Raw genomic sequence first — 21,750 nt, forward strand, 5'->3', positions numbered from 1 at the left:
AAACGATAATTTGTGTGCTTGTGGACAAGAGAAATCAGTGGGGACAATGTTATCAGAATAGGTTGGCTTATGAAAGATATTAAAGCTAATACTGTTATTTACTATAGTTTATTAAGTCTGTAGAAAGTGCTTTCTTTGATTCCAACTCGGAATTGCAAATAAAAAAAAAAAAAGTTTTTACACTTATTAGATAGACAACATGATTATTGCTTTTGATGACAATGACCAAGAATTAGAAAGTACAGTTCACAAAAGAAACCCAAAATGAAAATTCAGAACTTAACTTTTTCAATCTCAAAATATCTATTGTAGATAGCTGTATTACCTTTAACATCTTCCACTGCTTCCCTTTCATGTTATTTGACTGATTTTGGTACAAGATGTAAATAACATTTCCCTCACTGTACTGAATCTCTGAAAACTTCAGAATTTCACAGTGTGTTTTCCAGTGAACACTGTCAAAAACTTGCTTTAACTATGCAAATGTTATAAACATAGATAGGTCTTTTTCTACATTATCTTCTAAGATAAGCCATGGGGCCAGTATAGAGCCACAGAATGATTTTGACCGCTAAAATAAAAAGCCTTCACTTACTACAAACGAGACAGAAGTTAAAATATTTGTTCCACCAAGTCTCTGTAAACAATGGGCAGAAAATTCTACCAATCATTCAGCTCCTCATTGAAAGAAATCTGCTCCATGGTTGCAGCTGTGAGAATGCCTGTGTCGATGTCCTCATCACTAGAAAACCTCTTTGCCTGGCAGCCTTTCTTCCCAATCAGCATCATCCATGTACGTGGGGTTTGACAAATAGTTGGCAGCATTTTACTATAGCTGGACATGACATTGCATCCAGAATGATAATGCAGAGCTTAACTTCCTGAATCTCAAAATATCTATAGTAAGCAACATCTTCCACTGCTTCCCTACATTGTATTTAGTCCATGTACCATCAGAACTTCACAGTGAGGCTTTGTGCAATTTATACTTTTGCCCACAAAAATATATTGTCCCATGTACTTAAACTTTGGTCAATATATCCAGCTGCTGAGTCATTTCACTCATATGCCCATTATACAGGAATCCCAGAACACATACTCTCTGTTAACACTGCACCACTCTAGTTGCACAAATTTCTTAGCTTGTGATGACATATGTAACTTACTTTATCATGTACCTACCTACTAGGCCTTGTCTTTTTAAGTATTCAGTCCTCTGCCACCTCCATTATTCATTTCCCAAGGCTACAATTTGTCTTCTATTATATTTCTTTCCCCTGTTTCAGCCAATTAATGCCTTATGTCCCTATCAGCTTTCTAGAACCTCTGGTTCCTTCAATTTAGCCAGTGCCAACCTATCTTTTTGCAGTTTCTTAAGGTTTAATCTGCAGTTCATAACCAATAAATTATGGTCAGAGCCCACACTTTCTCCTGGAAACATCTTTTAGTCAAAATCTGGTTTAAAAATATCTGTCTTACCATTACAACATTACTACAACATTACAACATTACTACAAAAGAAACAAAAGAAAAATTCGGAGTAGGTATTAAAATTCATGGAGAAGAAGTAAAAACTTTGAGGTTCGCCGATGACATTGTAATTCTGTCAGAGACAGCAAAGGACTTGGAAGAGCAGTTGAACGGAATGGACAGTGTCTTGAAAGGAGGATATAAGATGAACATCAACAAAAGCAAAACGAGAATAATGGAATGTAGCCGAATTAAGTCGGGTGATGCTGAGGGGATTAGATTAGGAAATGAGACACTTAAAGTAGTAAAGGAGTTTTGCTATTTAGGGAGTAAAATAACTGATGATGGTCGAAGTAGAGAGGATATAAAATGTAGACTGGCAATGGCAAGGAAATCGTTTGTGAAGAAGAGAAATTTGTTAACATCGAGTATAGATTTAAGTGTCAGGAAGTCGTTTCTGAAAGTATTTGTATGGAGTGTAGCCATGTATGGAAGTGAAACATGGACGATAACCAGTTTGGACAAGAAGAGAATAGAAGCTTTCGAAATGTGGTGCTACAGAAGAATGCTGAAGATAAGGTGGGTAGATCACGTAACTAATGAGGAGGTATTGAATAGGATTGGGGAGAAGAGAAGTTTGTGGCACAACTTGACTAGAAGAAGGGATCGGTTGGTAGGACATGTTTTGAGGCATCAAGGGATCACAAATTTAGCATTGGAGGGCAGCGTGGAGGGTAAAAATCGTAGAGGGAGACCAAGAGATGAATACACTAAGCAGATTCAGAAGGATGTAGGTTGCAGTAGGTACTGGGAGATGAAGAAGCTTGCACAGGATAGAGTAGCATGGAGAGCTGCATCAAACCAGTCTCAGGACTGAAGACCACCACACACACACACACACCATTACATAATGAATCTGAATTTCTGCATTGTCTCCAGGTCTCCAGGTATCTTCTACGTACAGAATCTTCCTTCATGATTCTTAAACCAAGTGTTTGTGAGTACTGAAGCACACTCTGTGCAAAATCCTACCAGGCAGCTTCCCCTTTCATTCCTCCCCCCCCCCCTCCAAATCAATGATCTCCTACTACAATGTATCCTCTTCCTTTCTTCCTTCTCCTACTAACAAATTCTTGTCACTCATAAGATTAAAATTTTGTATCTCTTAAATGTCTAAATAATTTCCTCTATCATAAATTCTTTCAATCACATCATCACCTGTGAAGCTGATGGGATATAAACATATACTACCACATGTCTATCTTCACTATGATAGGCTTCATGTCTACCCTGGCTACAATAATGGATTCCTATACTGTTCATAACAGCTTCCCTGTATTTCTATTTTCCTATTTATTATTATACCAACTCACAAATTATCCTTATTTTATTTTCTATTTATAACCTCCCCCCCCCCCCCCCCCCATGAACCATGGACCTTGCCATTGGTGGGGAGGCTTGCAAGCCTCAACGATACAGATAGCCGTAAGTGCAACCACAACGGAGGGGTACCTGTTGAGAGGCCAGACAAATATGTGGTTCCTGAAGAGGGGCAGCAGCCTTTTCAGTAGTTTTAGGGGCAACAGTCTGGATGACTGACTGATCTGGCCTTGTAACTGTGGTGTCACCGCCAGACACCACACTTGCTAGGTGGTAGCCTTTAAATCGGCCGCGGTCCATTAGTATACGTCGGACCCGTAACACTAACCAAAACGGCCTTGCTGTTGTGGTACTGCGAATGGCTGAAAGCAAGGGGCAACTACAGCCGTAATTTTCCCGAGGGCATGCAGCTTCACTGTATGATTAATGATGATGGCATCCTTTTGGGTAAAATATTCCAGAGGTAAAATAGTCCCCCATTCGGATCTCCGGGCGGGGACTACTCAAGAGGGCGTCATTATCAGGAGAAAGAAAACTGGCGTTCTACGGATCGGAGCGTGGAATGTCAGATCTCTTAATCGGGCAGGTAGGTTAGACAATTGAAAAAGGGAAATGGATAGGTTAAAGTTAGGTATAGTGGGAATTAGTGAAGTTCGGTGGCAGGAGGAACAAGACTTTTGGTCAGGTGAATACAGGGTTATAAATACAAAATCAAATAGGGGTAATGCAGGAGTAGGTTTAATAATGAATAAAAAAATAGGAGTGCGGGTAAGCTACTACAAACAGCATACTGTACGTATTATTGTGGCCAAGATAGACACGAAGCCCATGCCTACTACAGTAGCAAAAGTTTATATGCCAACTAGCTCTGCAGATGATGAAGAAATTGATGAAATGTATGATGAGATAAAATAAATTATTCAGGTAGTGAAGGGAGATGAAAATTTAATAGTCATGGGTGACTGGAATTCAACAGTAGGAAAAGGAAGAGAAGGAAACGTAGTAGGAGAATATGGATTAGTGCTAAGAAATGAAAGAGGAGGCCGCCTGGTAGAATTTTGCACAGAGCATAGCTTACACTTGGTTGAAGAATCATGAAAGAAGGTTGTATACATGGAAGAACCCTGGTGATACTAGAAGGTTTCAGATAGATTATATAATGGTAAGACAGAGATTTAGGAACCAGGTTTTAAATTGTAAGACATTTCCAGGGGCAGATGTGGACTCTGACCACAATCTATTGGTTATCAACTCTAGATTAAAACTGAAGAAACTGCAAAAAGGTGAGAATTTAAGGAGATGGGACCTGGATAAACTGACTAAACCAGAGGTTGTACAGTGTTTCAGGGAGAGCATAAGGGAACAATTGACAGGAATGGGGAAAAGAAATACAGTAGAAGAAGAATGGGTAGCTTTGAGAGATGAAATAGTGAAGGCAGCAGGGGATCAAGTAGGTAAAAAGATGAGGGCTAGTAGAAATCCTTGGGTAACAGAAGAGATACTGAATTTAATTGATGAAAGAAGAAAATACAAAAATGCAGTAAATGAAGCAGGCAAAAAGGAATACAAACGTCTCAAAAATGAGATCAACAGGAAGTGCAAAACGGCTAAGCAGGAATGGCTAGAGGACAAATGTAAGGATGTAGAGGCTTATCTTACGAGGGGTAAGATAGATACTGCCTACAGGAAAATTAAAGAGACCTTTGGAGAAAAGAGAACCACTTGTATGAATATCAAGAGCTGAGATGGAAACCAAGTTCTAAGCAAAGAAGGGAAAGCAGAAAGGTAGAAGGAGTATATATACAGGGGCAATGTTCTTGAGGACAATATTATTCAAATGGAAGAGGATGTAGATGAAGATGAAATGGGGGATATGATACTGCGTGAAGAGTTTGACAGACCACTGAAAGACCTAAGTCGAAACAAGGCCCTGGGAGTAGACAACATTCCATTAGAACTACTGACAGCCTTGGGAGAGCCAGTCCTGACAAAACTCTATCATCTGGTGAGCAAGATGCATGAGACAGGCGAAATTCCCTCACACTTCAAGAAGAATATAATAATTACAATCCCAAAGAAAGCAGGTGTTGACAGATGTGAAAATTACCGAACTATCAGTTTAATAAGTCACAGCTGCAAAATACTAACGCGAATTCTTTACAGACGAATGGAAAAACTGGTAGAAGCTGACCTCGGGGAAGATCAGTTTGGAATCCATAGAAATGTTGGAACATGTGAGGCAATACTGATCCTACGACTTATCTTGGAAGAAAGATTATGAAAAGGGAAACTTACATTTCTAGCACTTGTAGACTTAGAGAAAGCCTTTGAAAATGTTGACTGGAATACTCTCTTTCAAATTCTGAAGGTGGCAGGGGTAAAATACAGGAAGCGAAAGGCTATTTACAATTTGTAAAGAACCCAGATGGCAGTTATAAGAGTCGAGGGACATGAAAGGGAAGCAGTGATTGTGAAGGGAGTGAGACAGAGTTGTAGCCTCTCCCCCGATGCTATTCAGTCTGTATATTGAGAAAGCAGTAAGGGAAACAAAAGAAAAGTTCAGAGTAGGCATTAAAATCCATGGAGAAGAAATAAAAACTTAGAGGATCGCCAATGACATTGTAATCCTATCAGACACAGCAAAGGATCAACCTGTACTCGCCCTACCAGAAGTCCTGTTCTTTCTGCCACAGCACTTCGCTAATTTGCACTGTATCCAGCTTCAGTCTTTCCTTTTTCAATTCCCTAACCTCCCTTCCCAATTACAGAATCTAACATTCGACACTCTGCCCCTTTTCTTTCTGGAAAGCATTTGACATGTGCTCCACTGCAGACTGTTAACAGAGGTATGGGCATATGGAATAGATTCCCAGATATGTAAGTGGCTTGAAGGTTTCTTAAGTAATAGAACCCAGTATGTTTTCCTCTATGGAATGTGTTCATCTGAGACATGGATATCAGCAGGAATGTCTCAGGAAAGTGTGATAGGACCACTATTATTTTATATGTATATAAATGTTCTGGTGGGCATGGTGGGCATTAATCTGTGGCTGTTTTCTGATGTTGCTGATGGGAAGATGTCAAAGTTGAGTGACTGTAGGAGATCTCTTCTGGACAGCACGTTGCAAGTCCTCCCAGACACGCTCAATAATGTTCATGCCTGGGGAGTTTGGTGGCCAGTGGAAGTGTTTAAAATCAGAAGAGTGTTCCTGGAGCCACCCTGTAGCAATTCTGGCTGTGTGGGGCATTGCATTGTCCTGCTGGAATTGCCCAAGTTCATCAGAATGCAGAATGGACATGAATGTATGCAGGTGATCAGACAGGATGCTTCTGTATATTTCACCTGTCAGAGTCTTTTCTGGACATGTCAGGGGTCCCATATCACTTCAACTGCACATTCCCCACACCATTACAGAGTCTCCACCAGCTTGAACAGTCCCCTGCTGACATGCAGGGTCCATGGATTGATGAAGTTGTCTCCTTACCCATACACATCCATCTGCTCGATACAATTTCAAACAAGACTTGTCCGAGCAACACGTTTCCAGTCATCTACAGTCCAATGTTTGTGTTGATGTGCCCAGCTTTATGGCAGGCAATCATCAAAGGTACATGCGTGGGCCTTCAGCACCGAAAGCCCATATCGATGATGTTTCATTGAATAGTTCACATGCTGATACTTGCTGATGGCCCAGCATTGGAATCTGCAGCATTGAAATTTGCAGAAGGGTAGCATTTCTGTCATGTTGAACGATTCTCTTCAGTTGTCATTCATTCCATGCTTGCAGGATCTTTTCCCTGCCACAGTGTTGATCGAGATTTGATGTTTTAGTGGATTCCTGACATTCACAGTACACTCATGAAATGGTCATATGGGAAAATACCCTCTTCATCACTATCTCAGTTATTCTGTGTCCATCACTCATGCATCAACTATAGCACCATGTTCAAACTCACTTACATCTTCATAACCTGCCATTGTAGCAGCAGTAACCAATCTAACAACTGCACCAGACACTTTTTGTCTTATATAGGTGTTGCTGACCACAGCGCCATATTCTTCCTGTTCACATATCTATGTGTTTGAATATGCAAGCCTATATCAGTTTCTCTGGCACTTCAGTGTATTATTTCTTAATGTCAACTTGCTAATACCAACCTTGATACTACAGGCATGTCCCAGTTAGTTTCATCACCAGACTCTTCTTCAGAAGATGGCAGCCTGAGGAAACAATGAGACAATAATGAATAAATTATTATGCAACCAATGAAGATAATTTTGCAGTCAAGTGACAACTTTGTCTTTTATTTGCTTCCCAGCTTTTTGGTGGAGGGAATCAAAATAGCAGTAGCTAATTACTGACCTCTACGAGTGTGAATTTAATTTATAATATGGACACTGACATACAGTCAGCATAAGGAAACACCCAGAATTACCAGCTGATTTTGGGAGTGTAGTTTTGAGAAAATTAAACAATAATATAAATGTGTAACTACAAATGTGGATGAGTTTACTACATGTTTGAATTTAAAAGTGATGCAATTGCTGAAAATATATTTCTTGTTAGGTATTTTCCTATGTATTGAACATTAAATATATAGACCAGTCCCATTAGTAGCATATCCTACACCATTAGAGGCACAACTACATCTGAGAGCAATCATGTGACACACCAATTTTGCTCCAGCTTCTCCAAAGCTTTAGCACCAGCCAGCTGTCCAGTTGAATGAATGGCCATGCATAATTAGGTCTCATACAGAAGACATCTACATTACTTCCTTCTTACAAAGGAAAGAGGCTACAGTCATGATTGTTATTCCACATATAAAGACATATTTCGCCTTTAAGTTTTGCTCTGATCTCTAATCATGCACTACCCTACTCCATGGTTTCTGGTCCATGGTCAGCATTGCTTCCCACTTCTTCTGCACTTATACCTTTTCCTCAAAGTAAAAACGTATACATCACCCATTTTATTTCTTGTCTACCACTGCTTCTCTTGTCCTCCATAGTTAAACCTATGTGTATTTTCCTACATGGGTCCCTTTCGATCCCAAGTACTGCATAGCCACATTATTTTATTGTATTATTATACAGTATTTCATCTATTAAATTCAACCATCATTCCTATATACCCTCTTGCTACTGATACTCTTCATTAATGCTAACAATTGTTTTCTGCCACTTTCATGGTAATCACATTTTGTTAGTGGGTTAGGTCATCAGAAGAGCAAACCACTTCACAAATGATTTCCATGTAATGACTAGTTGTACCATCCATTAGTCTGATATGTGCAGGCTGTTTAATATACACACCTCCAATCATTACTATTACTACTAGTGACATTGATGGAAACACGAGAAATCATATGTAAAACTGATAGGTAAACATATCTAAAAACAAAGATGATGTAACTTACCAAACAAAAGCGTTGGCATGTTGATAGATGCACAAACAAACACAAACACACACACAAAATTCAAGCTTTTGCAACCAGCGGTCGCTTCATCAGGAAAGAGGGAAGGAGAGGGAAAGACGAAAGGATGTGGGTTTTAAGGGAGAGGGTAAGGAGTCATTCCAATCCCGGGAGTGGAAAGACTTACCTTAGGGGGAAAAAAGGACAGGTGTACACTTGCACACACATACATATCCATCCGCACATATACAGACACAAGCAGACATTTGTAAAGGCAAAGAGTTTGGGCAGAGATGTCAGTCGAGGCGGAAGTACAGAGGCAAAGACGTTGTTCAATGACAGGTGAGGTATGAGCGGCGGGAACTTGAAATTAGTGGAGGTTGAGGCCTGGTGGGTAACAGGAAGAGAGGATATACTGAAGGGCAAGTTCCCATCTCCGGAGTTCTGACAGGTTGGTGTTAGTCGAAAGTATCCAGATAACCCGGACGGAGTAACACTGTGCCAAGATGTGCTGGCCGTGCACCAAGGCATGTTTAGCCACAGGGTGATCCTCATTACCAACAAACACTGTCTGCCTGTGTCCATTCATGCGAATGGACAGTTTGTTGCTGGCCATTCCCACATAGAACACTTCACAGTGTAGGCAGGTCAGTTGGTAAATCACGTGGGTGCTTTCACACGTGGCTCTGCCTTTGATCGTGTACACCTTCTGGGTTACAGGACTGGAGTAGGTGGTGGTGGGAGGGTGCATGGGACAGGTTTTACACCGTGCGTGGTTACAAGGGTAGTAGCCAGAGGGTAGGGAAGGTGGTTTGGGGATTTCATAGGGAGGTACCAAGAGGTTACAAAGGTTAGGTGGATGGCGGAAAGACACTCTTGGTGGAATGGGGAGGATTTCATGAAGGATGGATCTCATTTCAGGGCAGGATTTGAGGAAGTCGTATCGTATACCTGCTGGACAGCCACATTCAGAGTCTGATCCAGTCCCGGAAAGTATCCTGTCACAAGTGGGGCACTTTTGGGGTTCTTCTGTGGGGGAAGATGTACATGATCAAAGGCAGAGCCACGTGTGAAAGCACCCACGTGATTTACCAACTGACCTGCCTACACTGTGAAGTGTTCTATGTGGGAATGACCAGCAACAAACTGTCCATTCACATGAATGGACACAGGCAGACAGTGTTTGTTGGTAATGAGTATCACCCTGTGGCTAAACATGCCTTGGTGCATGGCCAGCACATCTTGGCACAGTGTTACACCGTCCGGGTTATCTGGATACTTCCCACTAACACCAACCTGTCAGAACTTTGGAGATGGGAACTTGCCCTTCAGTATATCCTCTCTTCCCGTTACCCACCAGGCCTCAACCTCCGCTAATTTCAAGTTCCCACCACTCATACCTCACCTGTCATTCAACAATATCTTTGCCTCTGTACTTCCGCCTCGACTGACATCTTTGCCCAAACTCTTTGACTTTACAAATGTCTGCTTGTGTCTGTATATGTGCAGATGGATATGTGTGTGTGTGCGAGTGTATACCTGTCCTTTTTTCCCCTAAGGTAAGTCTTTCTGCTCCCAGGATTGGAATGACTCCTTACCCTTTCCCTTAAAACCCACATCCTTTCGTCTTTCCCTCTCCTTCCCTCTTTCCTGACAAAGCGACCGTTGGTTGCAAAAGCTTGAATTTTGTGTGTGTGTTTGTGTTTGTTTGTGCATCTATCAACATGCCAACGCTTTCGTTTGGTAAGTTACATCATCTTTGTTTTTAGATATATTTTTCCGACGTGGAATGTTTCCCTCTATTATACTGATAGGTAAACACTATGATTGGAAACTGAGTCCTTCATCAGTGGCAGTGGCAGGTGAATAAATTTAAATAAAATATATTGTTCTACAAACAGGGAAACACACACAGCCAATGAATTGCTGACTGCATAATTCCTTTTCCACATTGTCAATAATTTATCATTCTGTCCTTCCCACACCAATTAAAAATAATTCTCAAAATATTTACACAGTTAACATAATTAAAGACTGCACTAATGGTTAAAAAGTTAAATCTAAGAAATCAAATTTGATATGCACAATTCTGTGTGTAAATGTACCACCAAAAACAATACACGAGAATGAGGAAGTGTAGCTTGCTTCAACTAATGCTGTGTTTACAAACATTGTTCTACAGATCTGGAGCAGGTTTGAGCAACATAATGAGCAACATACATGTCCTACTGTACAATTCCACATATATCCTACTTCCACAAAACTTTTCTCATAAAGCAGCTATGTTGCTGTCAGGCATACAAAAATCTGAATATGTTGAGTGGTTAACAACCATGCTCTTAATCATTGTAATATTGTCTACTGTGTCCCACAGGAATTATGTGTAGGGTACTGCAGTTTAGTGCTAGATTCCTCACTTAATACTAGTTCTCAAAACATTGCTCTTAGTTTATCACAGGGAAAATCATTAAAATTCTACACACTTTTCTGGGGTCTGCCTTAAGTTTCTTGTAAATCTGTCAGTAACTCTCCATCCAAGATGAAATTCCTATGATCATCCTATCAAGAAATCCTGAATCCATCCCAGTTATGCCAACATATAATTTTAATTTAACAGCTATTACCCTTCATGAATATTTCTAACCTGTCTGACCAGTAATTGATATGATTAAAAATACAGTACTATGTAATTGTAGAATTGTATGGCTTAGGAGACAGTGTATAGGCCTTCTAGAATGCTATTGGTCAGACTAGAATTAGCAAAAACTATGCAACTTAAGCAATCTAACCTGGCAAACTACTCACAACACTCTTAGGCTATAGTAAATAAAGATGTTTACTATACACATACTTATAGGATATCCAAGTAGTTATTCTTTTATGTTGATTTTATACCAAAAATAGACAAAGAATTAAATTTTGTTACAGAGCTGAAAGGAAATGTATTGCATAGTACAGGTGTGTGAATATTTCTTCACCCTGAAGCTGCCTCATTACCTTAGTGGCTCTCATAAGGTGAATTCATGTTTGCTTCTACGTACTGCAAAGGGTTTTCTATTAATGGGAGGACTGAAATAAGGTGGACGAAGAATAATGTTAAGTTCTTCTTGATAGAGAAGACATGTCCCTGGTTTGTAGTACTAACAAAATGGAAGACAACCCTGATTCTACCATGCCTACTGTTGTGTTAAAAAGGGCTGATTCATGGACCACCTGGAGGAGATAGAGATATAGTGCCATCTGAAGTCATCTGGAATTCATCTGCTAAATGAGCATGCGCTAGTGAAAACCAACCAGTTTTGTGAGCTCTTTGAATGTCTCCTGTTTCTGTTAAGGAGATGTCATGACCCAGGAGGGAACTAATATAAAATGTCGGCTTGCCTTAAATATGACAATTGCCTTAGGAACCAAGCAAAAGGCAATATGTTATGTCATTCTTTGCAAGCAGCACACCAAAATTAGAGCTACACCATATGTTACATGAGAAATTGACATCAGCATCAGGCATTAATATTTTTTTTATTAATTATACCTGATCAAAGTAACCTTGTCGTATTCATCTTCACTATCTTGCTATGATGTTAACATATCTTAAAAAAAATTGTTTTAAAGTAAATACTTAATGGATCACTATGATACTAGCGACTACACTAGATTTTAAATTTTGCTGATTTACAATTGTATGTAACCCTATTTTAGCAAGTTGATCTTTAAAAAATGTTTTAATTTTTTATTTCAAATGTGATGTAACAATTTTCTAGAGGACAGTTGTGTGAACCAGTTAATGATCTTTTGCATAAGATTTGATTGATTGCTTCACCACTAAGAAATCAATAAACACATTGTAAACTGACGTTTCTTGATGTATTTTAAAGGTGATAAGCAAATATTCTTGCTGATTTTATTTAATAAAAATGGGTTTTAAATTATTATAAACTATTGCATTAGAAAGAAACTGGGATAGTTAGTTTTGTAACACAGAAGGCATTACTTACACTGCTGTACTTCTTGTAAACAACAACCTCAGTTTCCTTCTACCTACATACCATTAAAGTCATATGGTGACATGTTCTGCTGGGTGTTTGTTTGACTGTAACTGACTTAACTGGTACCTTGACTAAAATGGATCATTTCTATTGGATAACATGGTGTTTTACTTATTGTTTATATAAATCAATTCTGATTCTGTAGCACAGAAGATGGTTATTTGTAGCTGAAATATGGACATGCAAAATAATAATAAAAAACCAATGGGATTGTGACTGATTGGTGTATTCCTATCCTTACTCATTTCTACACCCATCAATGATGCATCATCCAAGATAATTTGCTTATCCTCCCATCAGAAAATCATCAATCCAGTCACAAATTTCATTTGCTTCCCCATATGACTTTACGTTTGATGATAAGCACAGATACTGTACTGGGACAAATACTTTTAAGAAACTGAGGTTTACTGCACCTATGTAGCTGCCTTGATACACGCCTTCAGTACATCATGTCAGCAAAGTGCATGTTGGGTTTCGTATGATCAATGTTTTTGATATCCTTGTTGACTGACATGGAGGAAGTCATTCCATCTGAGATATGTTGTCATGTTTGAGTTCAGAAGAAATTCTAAGATTCTACAACAAATCGATGTCAATGATACTGGATAGTAGGTTTGTGGATCACTTCTACTACCCTTCTTGTAGACAAGTATGACCTGAGGTTTCTTCCAGCTGCTGGACATGGTTTTTTTGTTCCACAGATCCAGAATAGATTATAGTTGAAAGAGGAGCTAACTAAGCCACAAATTCAGTATAGAATCTGATAAGGATTCAATCGGGCCCTGGAGTTTGCTTGATTTTAATGATTTTAGTTGTTTCTCAATGTCAATGACACTAATACCTATTTGACTCATCTTTTGTGTGGTATAAGAATTAAATCAGAGCAATATTTTGGGGTTTTCCTTTGTAAAGGAAATTTGAAAACAGAGTTTAACATTTCTGCTTTTGCTTTGCTATCATCAATTTCAGTTCCTGTCTCACCCACAAATGACTGGATGCCAACTTTCATGCCAATAACAACCTTTAAATATGGTCAAAGTTCCTTTGGGGTTTGTGCAAGATAATTTGACAGTATTCCGCTACAGTAGTCATTGAAGGCTTCATACAGTGTTCTCTTGACAGCAAAATGTGTTTCACTCAGTATCTCTCTATGTATAATCCTGTGCTTTGTTTTACACCTATTATGCAGTCATGAAGTGTTATACTGGGTACATTCTATTGAGCTCAACAATCCTTTTAAACTTGAGTCATAGTTCCTCTACATGCTCCTGTCCCGTGACAAAAATTTCCTAATTGAGAAATTTCTATAGACTTTTTTAATCACACCGAGCACTAACGAACCTGTAATTTCTCCAACTTACACACTAGAAAACTGTAATTTTCACTAAAGTGAAGGGACTGGATGGTGAATGGTGGGGTCAAAGTGGCCCCAGTACAAGCACTGTTGACAACAAACAACATCCTTATTAGCTTTGGCACATGTTGGTTCATAGCTCAGTGAGACAATCACACCTCTCTCATAATAACTCCCCTTTTGCACTCTCCCTGTTCATTTTAAATACTTCAACTTTGTAAGAAATGCAGTCCTTTCAGCATCCTGTGCCCTCTTATGGCCCACACTTCATGTGCAACAATGTCCCTTTCACTAACTTCTTAGGTGCTTGAATTATCTATGTTGACGGGTACTATTTTATTTCCATCCCTCTCCTATATACACAAAGTACTTTGACACACTAAACAACACGCTGCATTGAAAACTTCATTATCTCCTAGTCGTTTCACTACACATGAAAAACTAACTGGTAAGTATGTCTCCATATGAGCCATTGTAACTTTGCAGTGCCACTAGACACACAATCATGCTAAGACTTCATGTCATTGTTCGCTATTCAACTAAACTGCCCTGTACAACAGATGGTCATTATGAAAAATCAACACTGACATCAGTCTCCCTCGGCCATAATGTGTTCCCATTAAGTTCTATTATGCATTATTGAGGGTCAATTATGGCATGTTGATGCAAAATGTGTAGCCTCAGATCATGATGTATCCCTTGCTTTCATTACACACCACTTCCACACAATGTTTAAATTAGGCTGTCCCTCAATTAAAAATTCACCACTACTGAGCTTAATGGTTGTATATCACTATCCCCTATTGAAAGCTACTTGTAATGTGATGAGTTGCAATGCCTCCTGCCCACCAACTCTCCTGGGGCCACTGACACATGGAAGCCTATGCAAAACAAAATATTATATTCTCCTCAATTCAATTTTACTGGGACCTCTTGTTGGTGGTTGTGGTTAGCTATTACATTTAATGGGTCCTTTTCTCCCTCCTCATCCATGACTCATATTCCTAGATACATATCACCCCTACTGCTACCTCCACTGCTTCACTTGTAGTCCATACTATTCACCTTATTCTTGCATGGCTTATAGTGTTACCCCTGAACATTCAATCACAATAAAAATACTTTACATTATAAGCAAAAACATAAACGTTTGACCCATCACCCCTAGATATATCAATGTTTATGTGCTCCAATGCTGGTCTCCCTGCAGCACAAAGATCTTTAGGTGCCCCAGTGTGCACCCTTCTCAACATTTCTGGTGCCAAATGCCTCAAAAATTCATCTAATGCTTCCTGCTTGGCTTCTTGGAAAATCACTTTATTCAACTCTTTCTTCTATGATAATTCATGTATATGTACAATCAATTTGTTAATTCTGTCTGTGAAATCCTCAATCTTATCATTACACCTCCTAGACACCACACCCAACTGTGCATAAAAAAATCCGTGCCTATTTTGTTTCCTGTACCTTTGCTCCAGCATTGTCTAAGCTCCTTGAACATATTTTCCTGATGCAATGCTTCTGTACAACACATAAATGATATTGCTTCACCCACCAAACATAAAATAGCAATCTGCAATAATTGACTATCTGATGAACCCCCTATGTCAGCTGATGACCTGAGAACTTCTAAGAATGCTAAGACATCCTCAGACACTCAACCAGTAAAGCAAGAAACCAGGTTCACAATAGCTGGAGCCATTCCTAAACTTTGTAATTTTTTTACCTTTCTCTGGCGAACTGTTACATAAAGTTACCTCATACACCCTCAACTGAGACACCTGATTTACTAACAATTCTGTAGCTTGTTCGCCAGTGATACTCAATGTATTCAATTTTTTCCTTTGCCTCCTCAGTATTCATTTTACAATAATAATTATCACAATGTGAAAAATAAACATTCAACACTAACACACTAGAATTCACCTACTTCCTTTATCTACAATCATGAGCCACCTGGACACTCTGCACTGTCTGGCTGTGTGTCCCAAATGATTACAAGTGAAACAAATTACCACCACTGACTGATATGGTAAACGGGGCAGAATACCCAAGAAAAGTGCATTATGTACAAAGACCAGGCACTAGCTATACATCCCTCACATTCCATTCGAATTGAAATAAACCTGCTAGTTTTTCTGGTTTTACAAAAGTAACTTCTGCATAAACATAACACTTATATCACCACATGAAAAAATATGTCCCACTCACCTCAAATTCTGGTACTGCATGCTGTGGCTTGGATGACGGACTACGGGGGTGACATATGCTCCACTGTAGACAGTGACATCAGAATCACTGACATGACCCTGATAAGCAGCCCGAGTAGTAACACTGTTGACAACAAACAACATCTTAATTAGCTTGCAGATATTGCTTAACATTTCAGTGAGCTGCCGCACTGCTTCTCTTGGTGATTATGGTGGCCTCTCTGGGTGGCCTACTCTTGTCCATGTGCATCCACTGCTCTGCTCAGGATTTGGCCCACTGCTCCTGGGCAGGCATCAGATGGCAGCTGTCACTGTGGCACTTTATTATTTTATTTACACTGAGTCCTCCTCAGAACTAACTGCTGGCAGAAGCAGGTGATGTGGGTAGGGTGGTAGCTCTCGGGTGCTAAGTCCCACCAGGAACTTACTGCTGAATGTGGTGGGGGCAGCCTGGGCTCCAACCCACGGTTGGTGCTGATGATGCTGTGTTGTCTCAGGGCTAGGTGCGGCCCTGGCATCGTGGTAGTGCTGCAGAACTCGGCAGCAATAGGAAGAAGATGACTGGATAATGAGTCAATGATAAATCTCCCTTGTCTCAAAATACAACACTATTCATACCTTTCTGTGGCACAAATGTTTCTCTTAACCTTTAGGCTAGTCATGTTATTCATAACAGAGATCATCCCTGGTGTAGCGATTCACCTCAATTGTTGCAGCAGCTATTGCTGCAATATACTGTGGTTTGTTGTGAGTGGCTCCACTCGCTATGCATCTCATTTACCTGTCTGTTTATCCTACTCAGTTACCTGTCTTTTTATACTGTCCTATGTGTCACGACATGGACAACTCCCAACCTATGGCAACTAATGCAATCCTTCTTGTGTCTAACGTACTGATTCAGTTAAAACTTAAACCATGGCATTACAGAAGATTTTAGTAGCATCAGGAGGTGAGTCTGGTGTTCAACAGAATGTGCTAATTGCAGTTTTATGCACACTCCTTATACTGAGCCTTGACCAAAAAATCCATTTTATGGCTTCAATATCTATTTCAATAGACTTGCGTTTCACGTGTACTGCAACAAATACACCACCTCCATTTCCCATTACCCTATCTTTTCCATATACTGTTAAATTTTCCCAAAAAATATCACTGCTATCAAATTAAAGTTTTAACCAGTTTTCTCAATCTAGTATTATTACCACTTTACAGCAGTGGTATGAAACTCTGGAATTTTATTGTAAATGATAGTAGAATGTGAACACCTGACCTTTTCCAAGATGCTTGTTCCAAGGCAACATGCCATAACAACCTGCACTTTATCAAAATTGCTTATGTTAGTGAATTTGCAGCCTATATCATGAAAATAATGATTTCCCATTTGTCTCTGACCTGCTTATATTCTTTTGTTATTGTGTCATGTGCACACAGTGCCACTAGATGGCATTCTGTACCATACTGAGCAGTTGTCATAATTCTTTGGATTAGCAGTTTGTCTATAAGGTTTTCCTACCATATCAGCAAATGATTCTAACATTCTTTTACAAGCCAGTGTAGTCAAAAAAGTTACTATTATTTAGTAAATTTCTGTACTCCATGTTAAATGAGCTGCCATAACTGTTAAACACTTACCTTAATTGCTTCTTATGTTCATGCAAATCCCTTGAAAATATAATTACATCTCTAAGATACACCAGGTAGTCATATGGTTTTCATCCTTTCAGTACCCCATCCAATAACCATTGGAGTGTTTCTGGCACACTTTTCAACCAAAAGGCATCCTTCTACATTGGTAGTGTCCCCTTGGTCCTGAAAATCCAGTCTTTGGTCTATCCTCTGGATCAACTTCTACTTGGTGGTACCCACTTTGCAAGTCGATCGTAGAGAAGTACTGGCATTGTCCAAAATTATCTATTGTTTCTGTGATATTCAAAATCATGTAACCATTTGTTGTGGTTTTGTTATTTACATGTCAATAATTGCAACAGAACCAATACTTCTACCTTGGGTACAGTTACAATTCTCCCACAACCTCCCTTCCCCCTCCCAGAGGCTGCCACTTTCCTCTATTATCCTATCAGACAAATTTTGATTTATAAATTCCTCCAAGACTGGTTGCAATGATCAAGGTATTCTATAAGATCTCCAATATACTGATGCTTCATTCGCTGTCAGAATTCTGTGCTGAGTTATTGGTGTCACAGGAAACAAACTTGTAGAAAAAACCGATCTCAGAATTCCCATAATAACACCTGCATTTGCGCTCTCTCTGTTCATTTTAAATACTTCAACATTGCATGAAATGCAGTCAAGTCAGCATCCTGTGCCCTCTTATGGCTCACACTTCATGTGCAGCAATCTTCTTCATCCAGAATTTCTAAGATGGCCAACAATGTTCCTTTCACTAACTTATTAGGTGCTAGAATTATCTGTGTTGATGGGTGCTATGTTACTTCAATCCCTCTCTTATAAGCGTACAATACTTTGACTTATTACCTCCTTTTGGTTCCACTGTACATAAAACATTAACTGGTAAGTTTGCTTACATATTAGCCAATGCAACTTTCCAGTGCCACTATACACACAGTCTTGCTAAGACTTAATGTCATTCTTTGCAGTTCAACTAAACTGCCCTGTACAATAGATGGTCTTCACGACAAATCAACATTGACAACAGTCTCCCTCAGTTGTAATGTTTTCCCATTGAGTTCTGTTATGCATTGTTAAGAGTTAATTATGGCATGTTGTTGCAGATCATGATGTAGCCCTTGCTTTCATGAGACACCACTCTCACACTCTGGTTAAATTTGGCTGTCCCTCAATTAAAAATTCACTATAACTGAGCCTGATGGTAGTATATCACTATTTCCTATTTCAAGCAACTTGTAATGTAATGGGTTGCAATGCCTCCTTCCCACTAACTCTCTTGTGACCACTGACACATGGAATCCTGTGTGCAACAAAATCTTATATTATTCTCAATTCAATTTTATGGGGAACTCTTGTCAGTGGCTGGGGTTCCCTCTTAAGCTTAGTGGGTCCTTTCCTCCCTCCTCATCCATGACTCATATCACCCCTGCTACTACCTCCACTGTAGTCCATACTATTCACCTTATTCCTCCAGGGCTGAAAATATTGCCTCTACACATACCACGTACAAACATAATTAAAATACTTTGCATTAGAAGCAAATACATCCCGTTGACCCCTTGCCCCCTACATACGTCAATGTGTTCGTACTTCAATGCTAGTCTCCCTGCAGCTTCAAGATTTTTAGGTGCCCCTGAGCGCACCCTCCTCAACATTTCCAGTGCCAATGCTTGCTGCTTGGCTTCTTGCAAAATCACTTTATTCACCTCTTTGTTCTGCAATAATTCATGTGTATATACAATCAACTTGTTAATTCTATCTGTGAAATCCTCAATCTTTTCATTACACCTCCTAGTCACCACACCTAACTGTTCACAAGAAAATCTGTGCACTATTCTGTTTCCTGTAACTTTTTTGTTGTTTTTTTTTATTTTTTTTAATTATGTCATGTTCCATAGATCATTTTCCCAATAATTTTATCGATATGATGTGGAACAAGTCAGATTACGATATATATACACACATAAATAGTGCTAATATTAATATTACTGAACTTTTTAGTTCTACAAATGCAACTACATTTAGAACTTTTTTTGTCCAGTTTTGAAACATAAACTCATCCATTGAATAGAAGGAGTTGCCCAAAAGGAATGATTTTAAGCTAGATTTAAAACTTGATCTGCTACCTGCTAGACACTTTATGTTGTTGGGCAAATGATCAAAGATTTTTGTTTCTGAATAATATACCCCTTTTTGAGCAAATGGCAGCTTCAATAATGGATAGGATAGGTCATTTTCGCTCCAGTCATTGTTTAAGCTCCTTGAACATACTCGCCTGAAACAATGCTTTTGAACAACACACAAATGATTTTGGTTCACCCACAAAACATAACCTAGCAAGCTGCAATAATTGACTATCTGACAAACCCTCTATGTCAGCTGATGACCTGAGAGCTTCTAAGAATGCTAAGACATCCTTAGACACTCTACCAGAAAAGCAAGGAACCAGGTTCACAAAAGCTGGAGCCACTCCTAAACTTTGGCATGTTTTACCTTTCTCTGGCAAACTGTTACATAAAGTTACCTCATCCACCCTCAAATGAGCCATGTGATGTACTAACAATTCTGTAGATCGATCACTGGTGATACCTTATGTCTTCAATTTTTCCTTTGCCTCTTCACTATTCATTTTACAATAATAATTATCACAACATGAAAAATAAAAATTCAATAGTACCACTACTAGAATTCATCTATTTCCTTTGTCTGCAATCATGAGCCACCTGGACACTTAACACTATCTGGCTGTGTGTCCCAAATGATTACAAGTGAAACAAATTACCACCACTGATATGGTAAACTGGGCAGAATGCCCAAGGGAACTGCATGATGTACAAAGACCAGGCACTAGCTATACATCCCTCACATTCCATTAAAATTGAGATAAACCTGCTAGTTCCTCTGGTTTTACAAAAGTAACTTCTGCATAATCAGAACCCCTATCGTCAACTCCATTACTGTTACCACATGAAAAAATATGTCTGACTCACCCCAAATGCTGGTACGGCATGCTGTGGCTTGGATGGCGGACTATGGGGGTGACATATCCTCCACTGTAGGCTTCAGTGACATCAGCGTTGCTGACACGACCCTGATAAGTGGCCCGAGTCGTAACACTGTTAACAACAAACAACATATTAATTAGCTTCGGTAGATATTGCTTCTCTTGGTGATGACAGTGGCCTCTCTGGGAGGCCCACTCTGGTCCATGCATGTCCACCCTGGGGCACATGGAGACTGCACTGCTTGGGATTTGACCCACTGCTCCTGGGCAGGTGTAAGATGGCAGCTGTCACTGTGGCACTTTATTATTTTGTTTTTATTTACACTGAGTCCTCCTCGGATCTCACTGCTGGCAAAAGCAAGTGATGTGGGCAGGGTGGTAGCTCTCGTGTGCTAAGTCCCACTAGGGACTTACTGCTGAATGTGGTGGGGGCAGCCTGGGCTCCAACCCACAGCAGGTGCCAATGATGCTGTGTTGTCCCAGGGCTAGGAGTGGTCCTGGCATCATGGTAGTGTTGCAGAACTCAGCAACGATACAGAGAAGATGACCTTATGATGAGCCAATGACAAATCTCCCTTGCCTCAGAATACAGTACTATTCATACTGCTCTGTAGCATATTTGTTTCTCTAAGACTCATGGCTAGCCATCTTGTATATAATAGAGACCAGCCCTGGTGTAGTGAATTGTCTTGGTCACTGCAGTGGCTATTGCTGGGCTATACTGTTTTCTGATGTGAGTGGCTGCCTTTGCTACACATCTCACTTATCTCTCTGTTTATGCTGTCCTACATCTCATCACATGGATGGCTTCCAGCCTGTGGCTGCTAATGCAATCTTTCTAGTGGGTAATGTACTGATTCATACTACTTTTCAGCTAAAACTTACACCATGGCATTACAAAAGTTTTCTGTTGCATCAGGTGTCAAGTCTGGTGTTTGACAGAGGGAGCTAACTACAGTTTTATGCTCACTCCTGGCACCGAGTCTTGCCCAAAAAATTCCTTTTGCAGTTTCAATATCTACTTCGGTGGATTTGCACTTCTTGTGTATTGTAACAAATACACCACCTCTATTTCCCATTAACCTATCCTTTGAACATACACTTAAATTTTCCCTAAAAATGTCACTGCTATAAAATTAAAGTTTTAATCAAATTTCTTGCTCTAGTATTATGTATGTATCACTGCTTTTCAGCAGTGGTATAAAGGTCTGGCAT

General features: G+C 39.6%; 1 protein-coding gene across 4 annotated transcripts in view; it reads right to left on the minus strand.

Moving 5' to 3' along the window:
- Window positions 1-21,750, minus strand: part of LOC126251832 (cyclic GMP-AMP synthase-like receptor) — a 387,508-nt gene that overhangs the window by 40,606 nt on the left and 325,152 nt on the right. The window contains exons 11-13 of one of the 4 annotated variants that reach the window (XM_049952493.1): window positions 20,522-20,647; window positions 15,883-16,005; window positions 7,010-7,072 (exon numbers count right to left, since the gene is read on the minus strand). In XM_049952493.1, the coding sequence (XP_049808450.1) occupies window positions 7,010-7,072; window positions 15,883-16,005; window positions 20,522-20,647 (312 nt within the window). The remainder of the gene's footprint in view (window positions 1-7,009; window positions 7,073-15,882; window positions 16,006-20,521; window positions 20,648-21,750) is intronic. The other 3 variants (XM_049952495.1, XM_049952494.1, XM_049952497.1) reach the window with 3 other exon arrangements.

This window comes from Schistocerca nitens, chromosome 4 (genome assembly GCF_023898315.1).
Source record: "Schistocerca nitens isolate TAMUIC-IGC-003100 chromosome 4, iqSchNite1.1, whole genome shotgun sequence".
NCBI lineage: Eukaryota > Metazoa > Arthropoda > Insecta > Orthoptera > Acrididae > Schistocerca > Schistocerca nitens.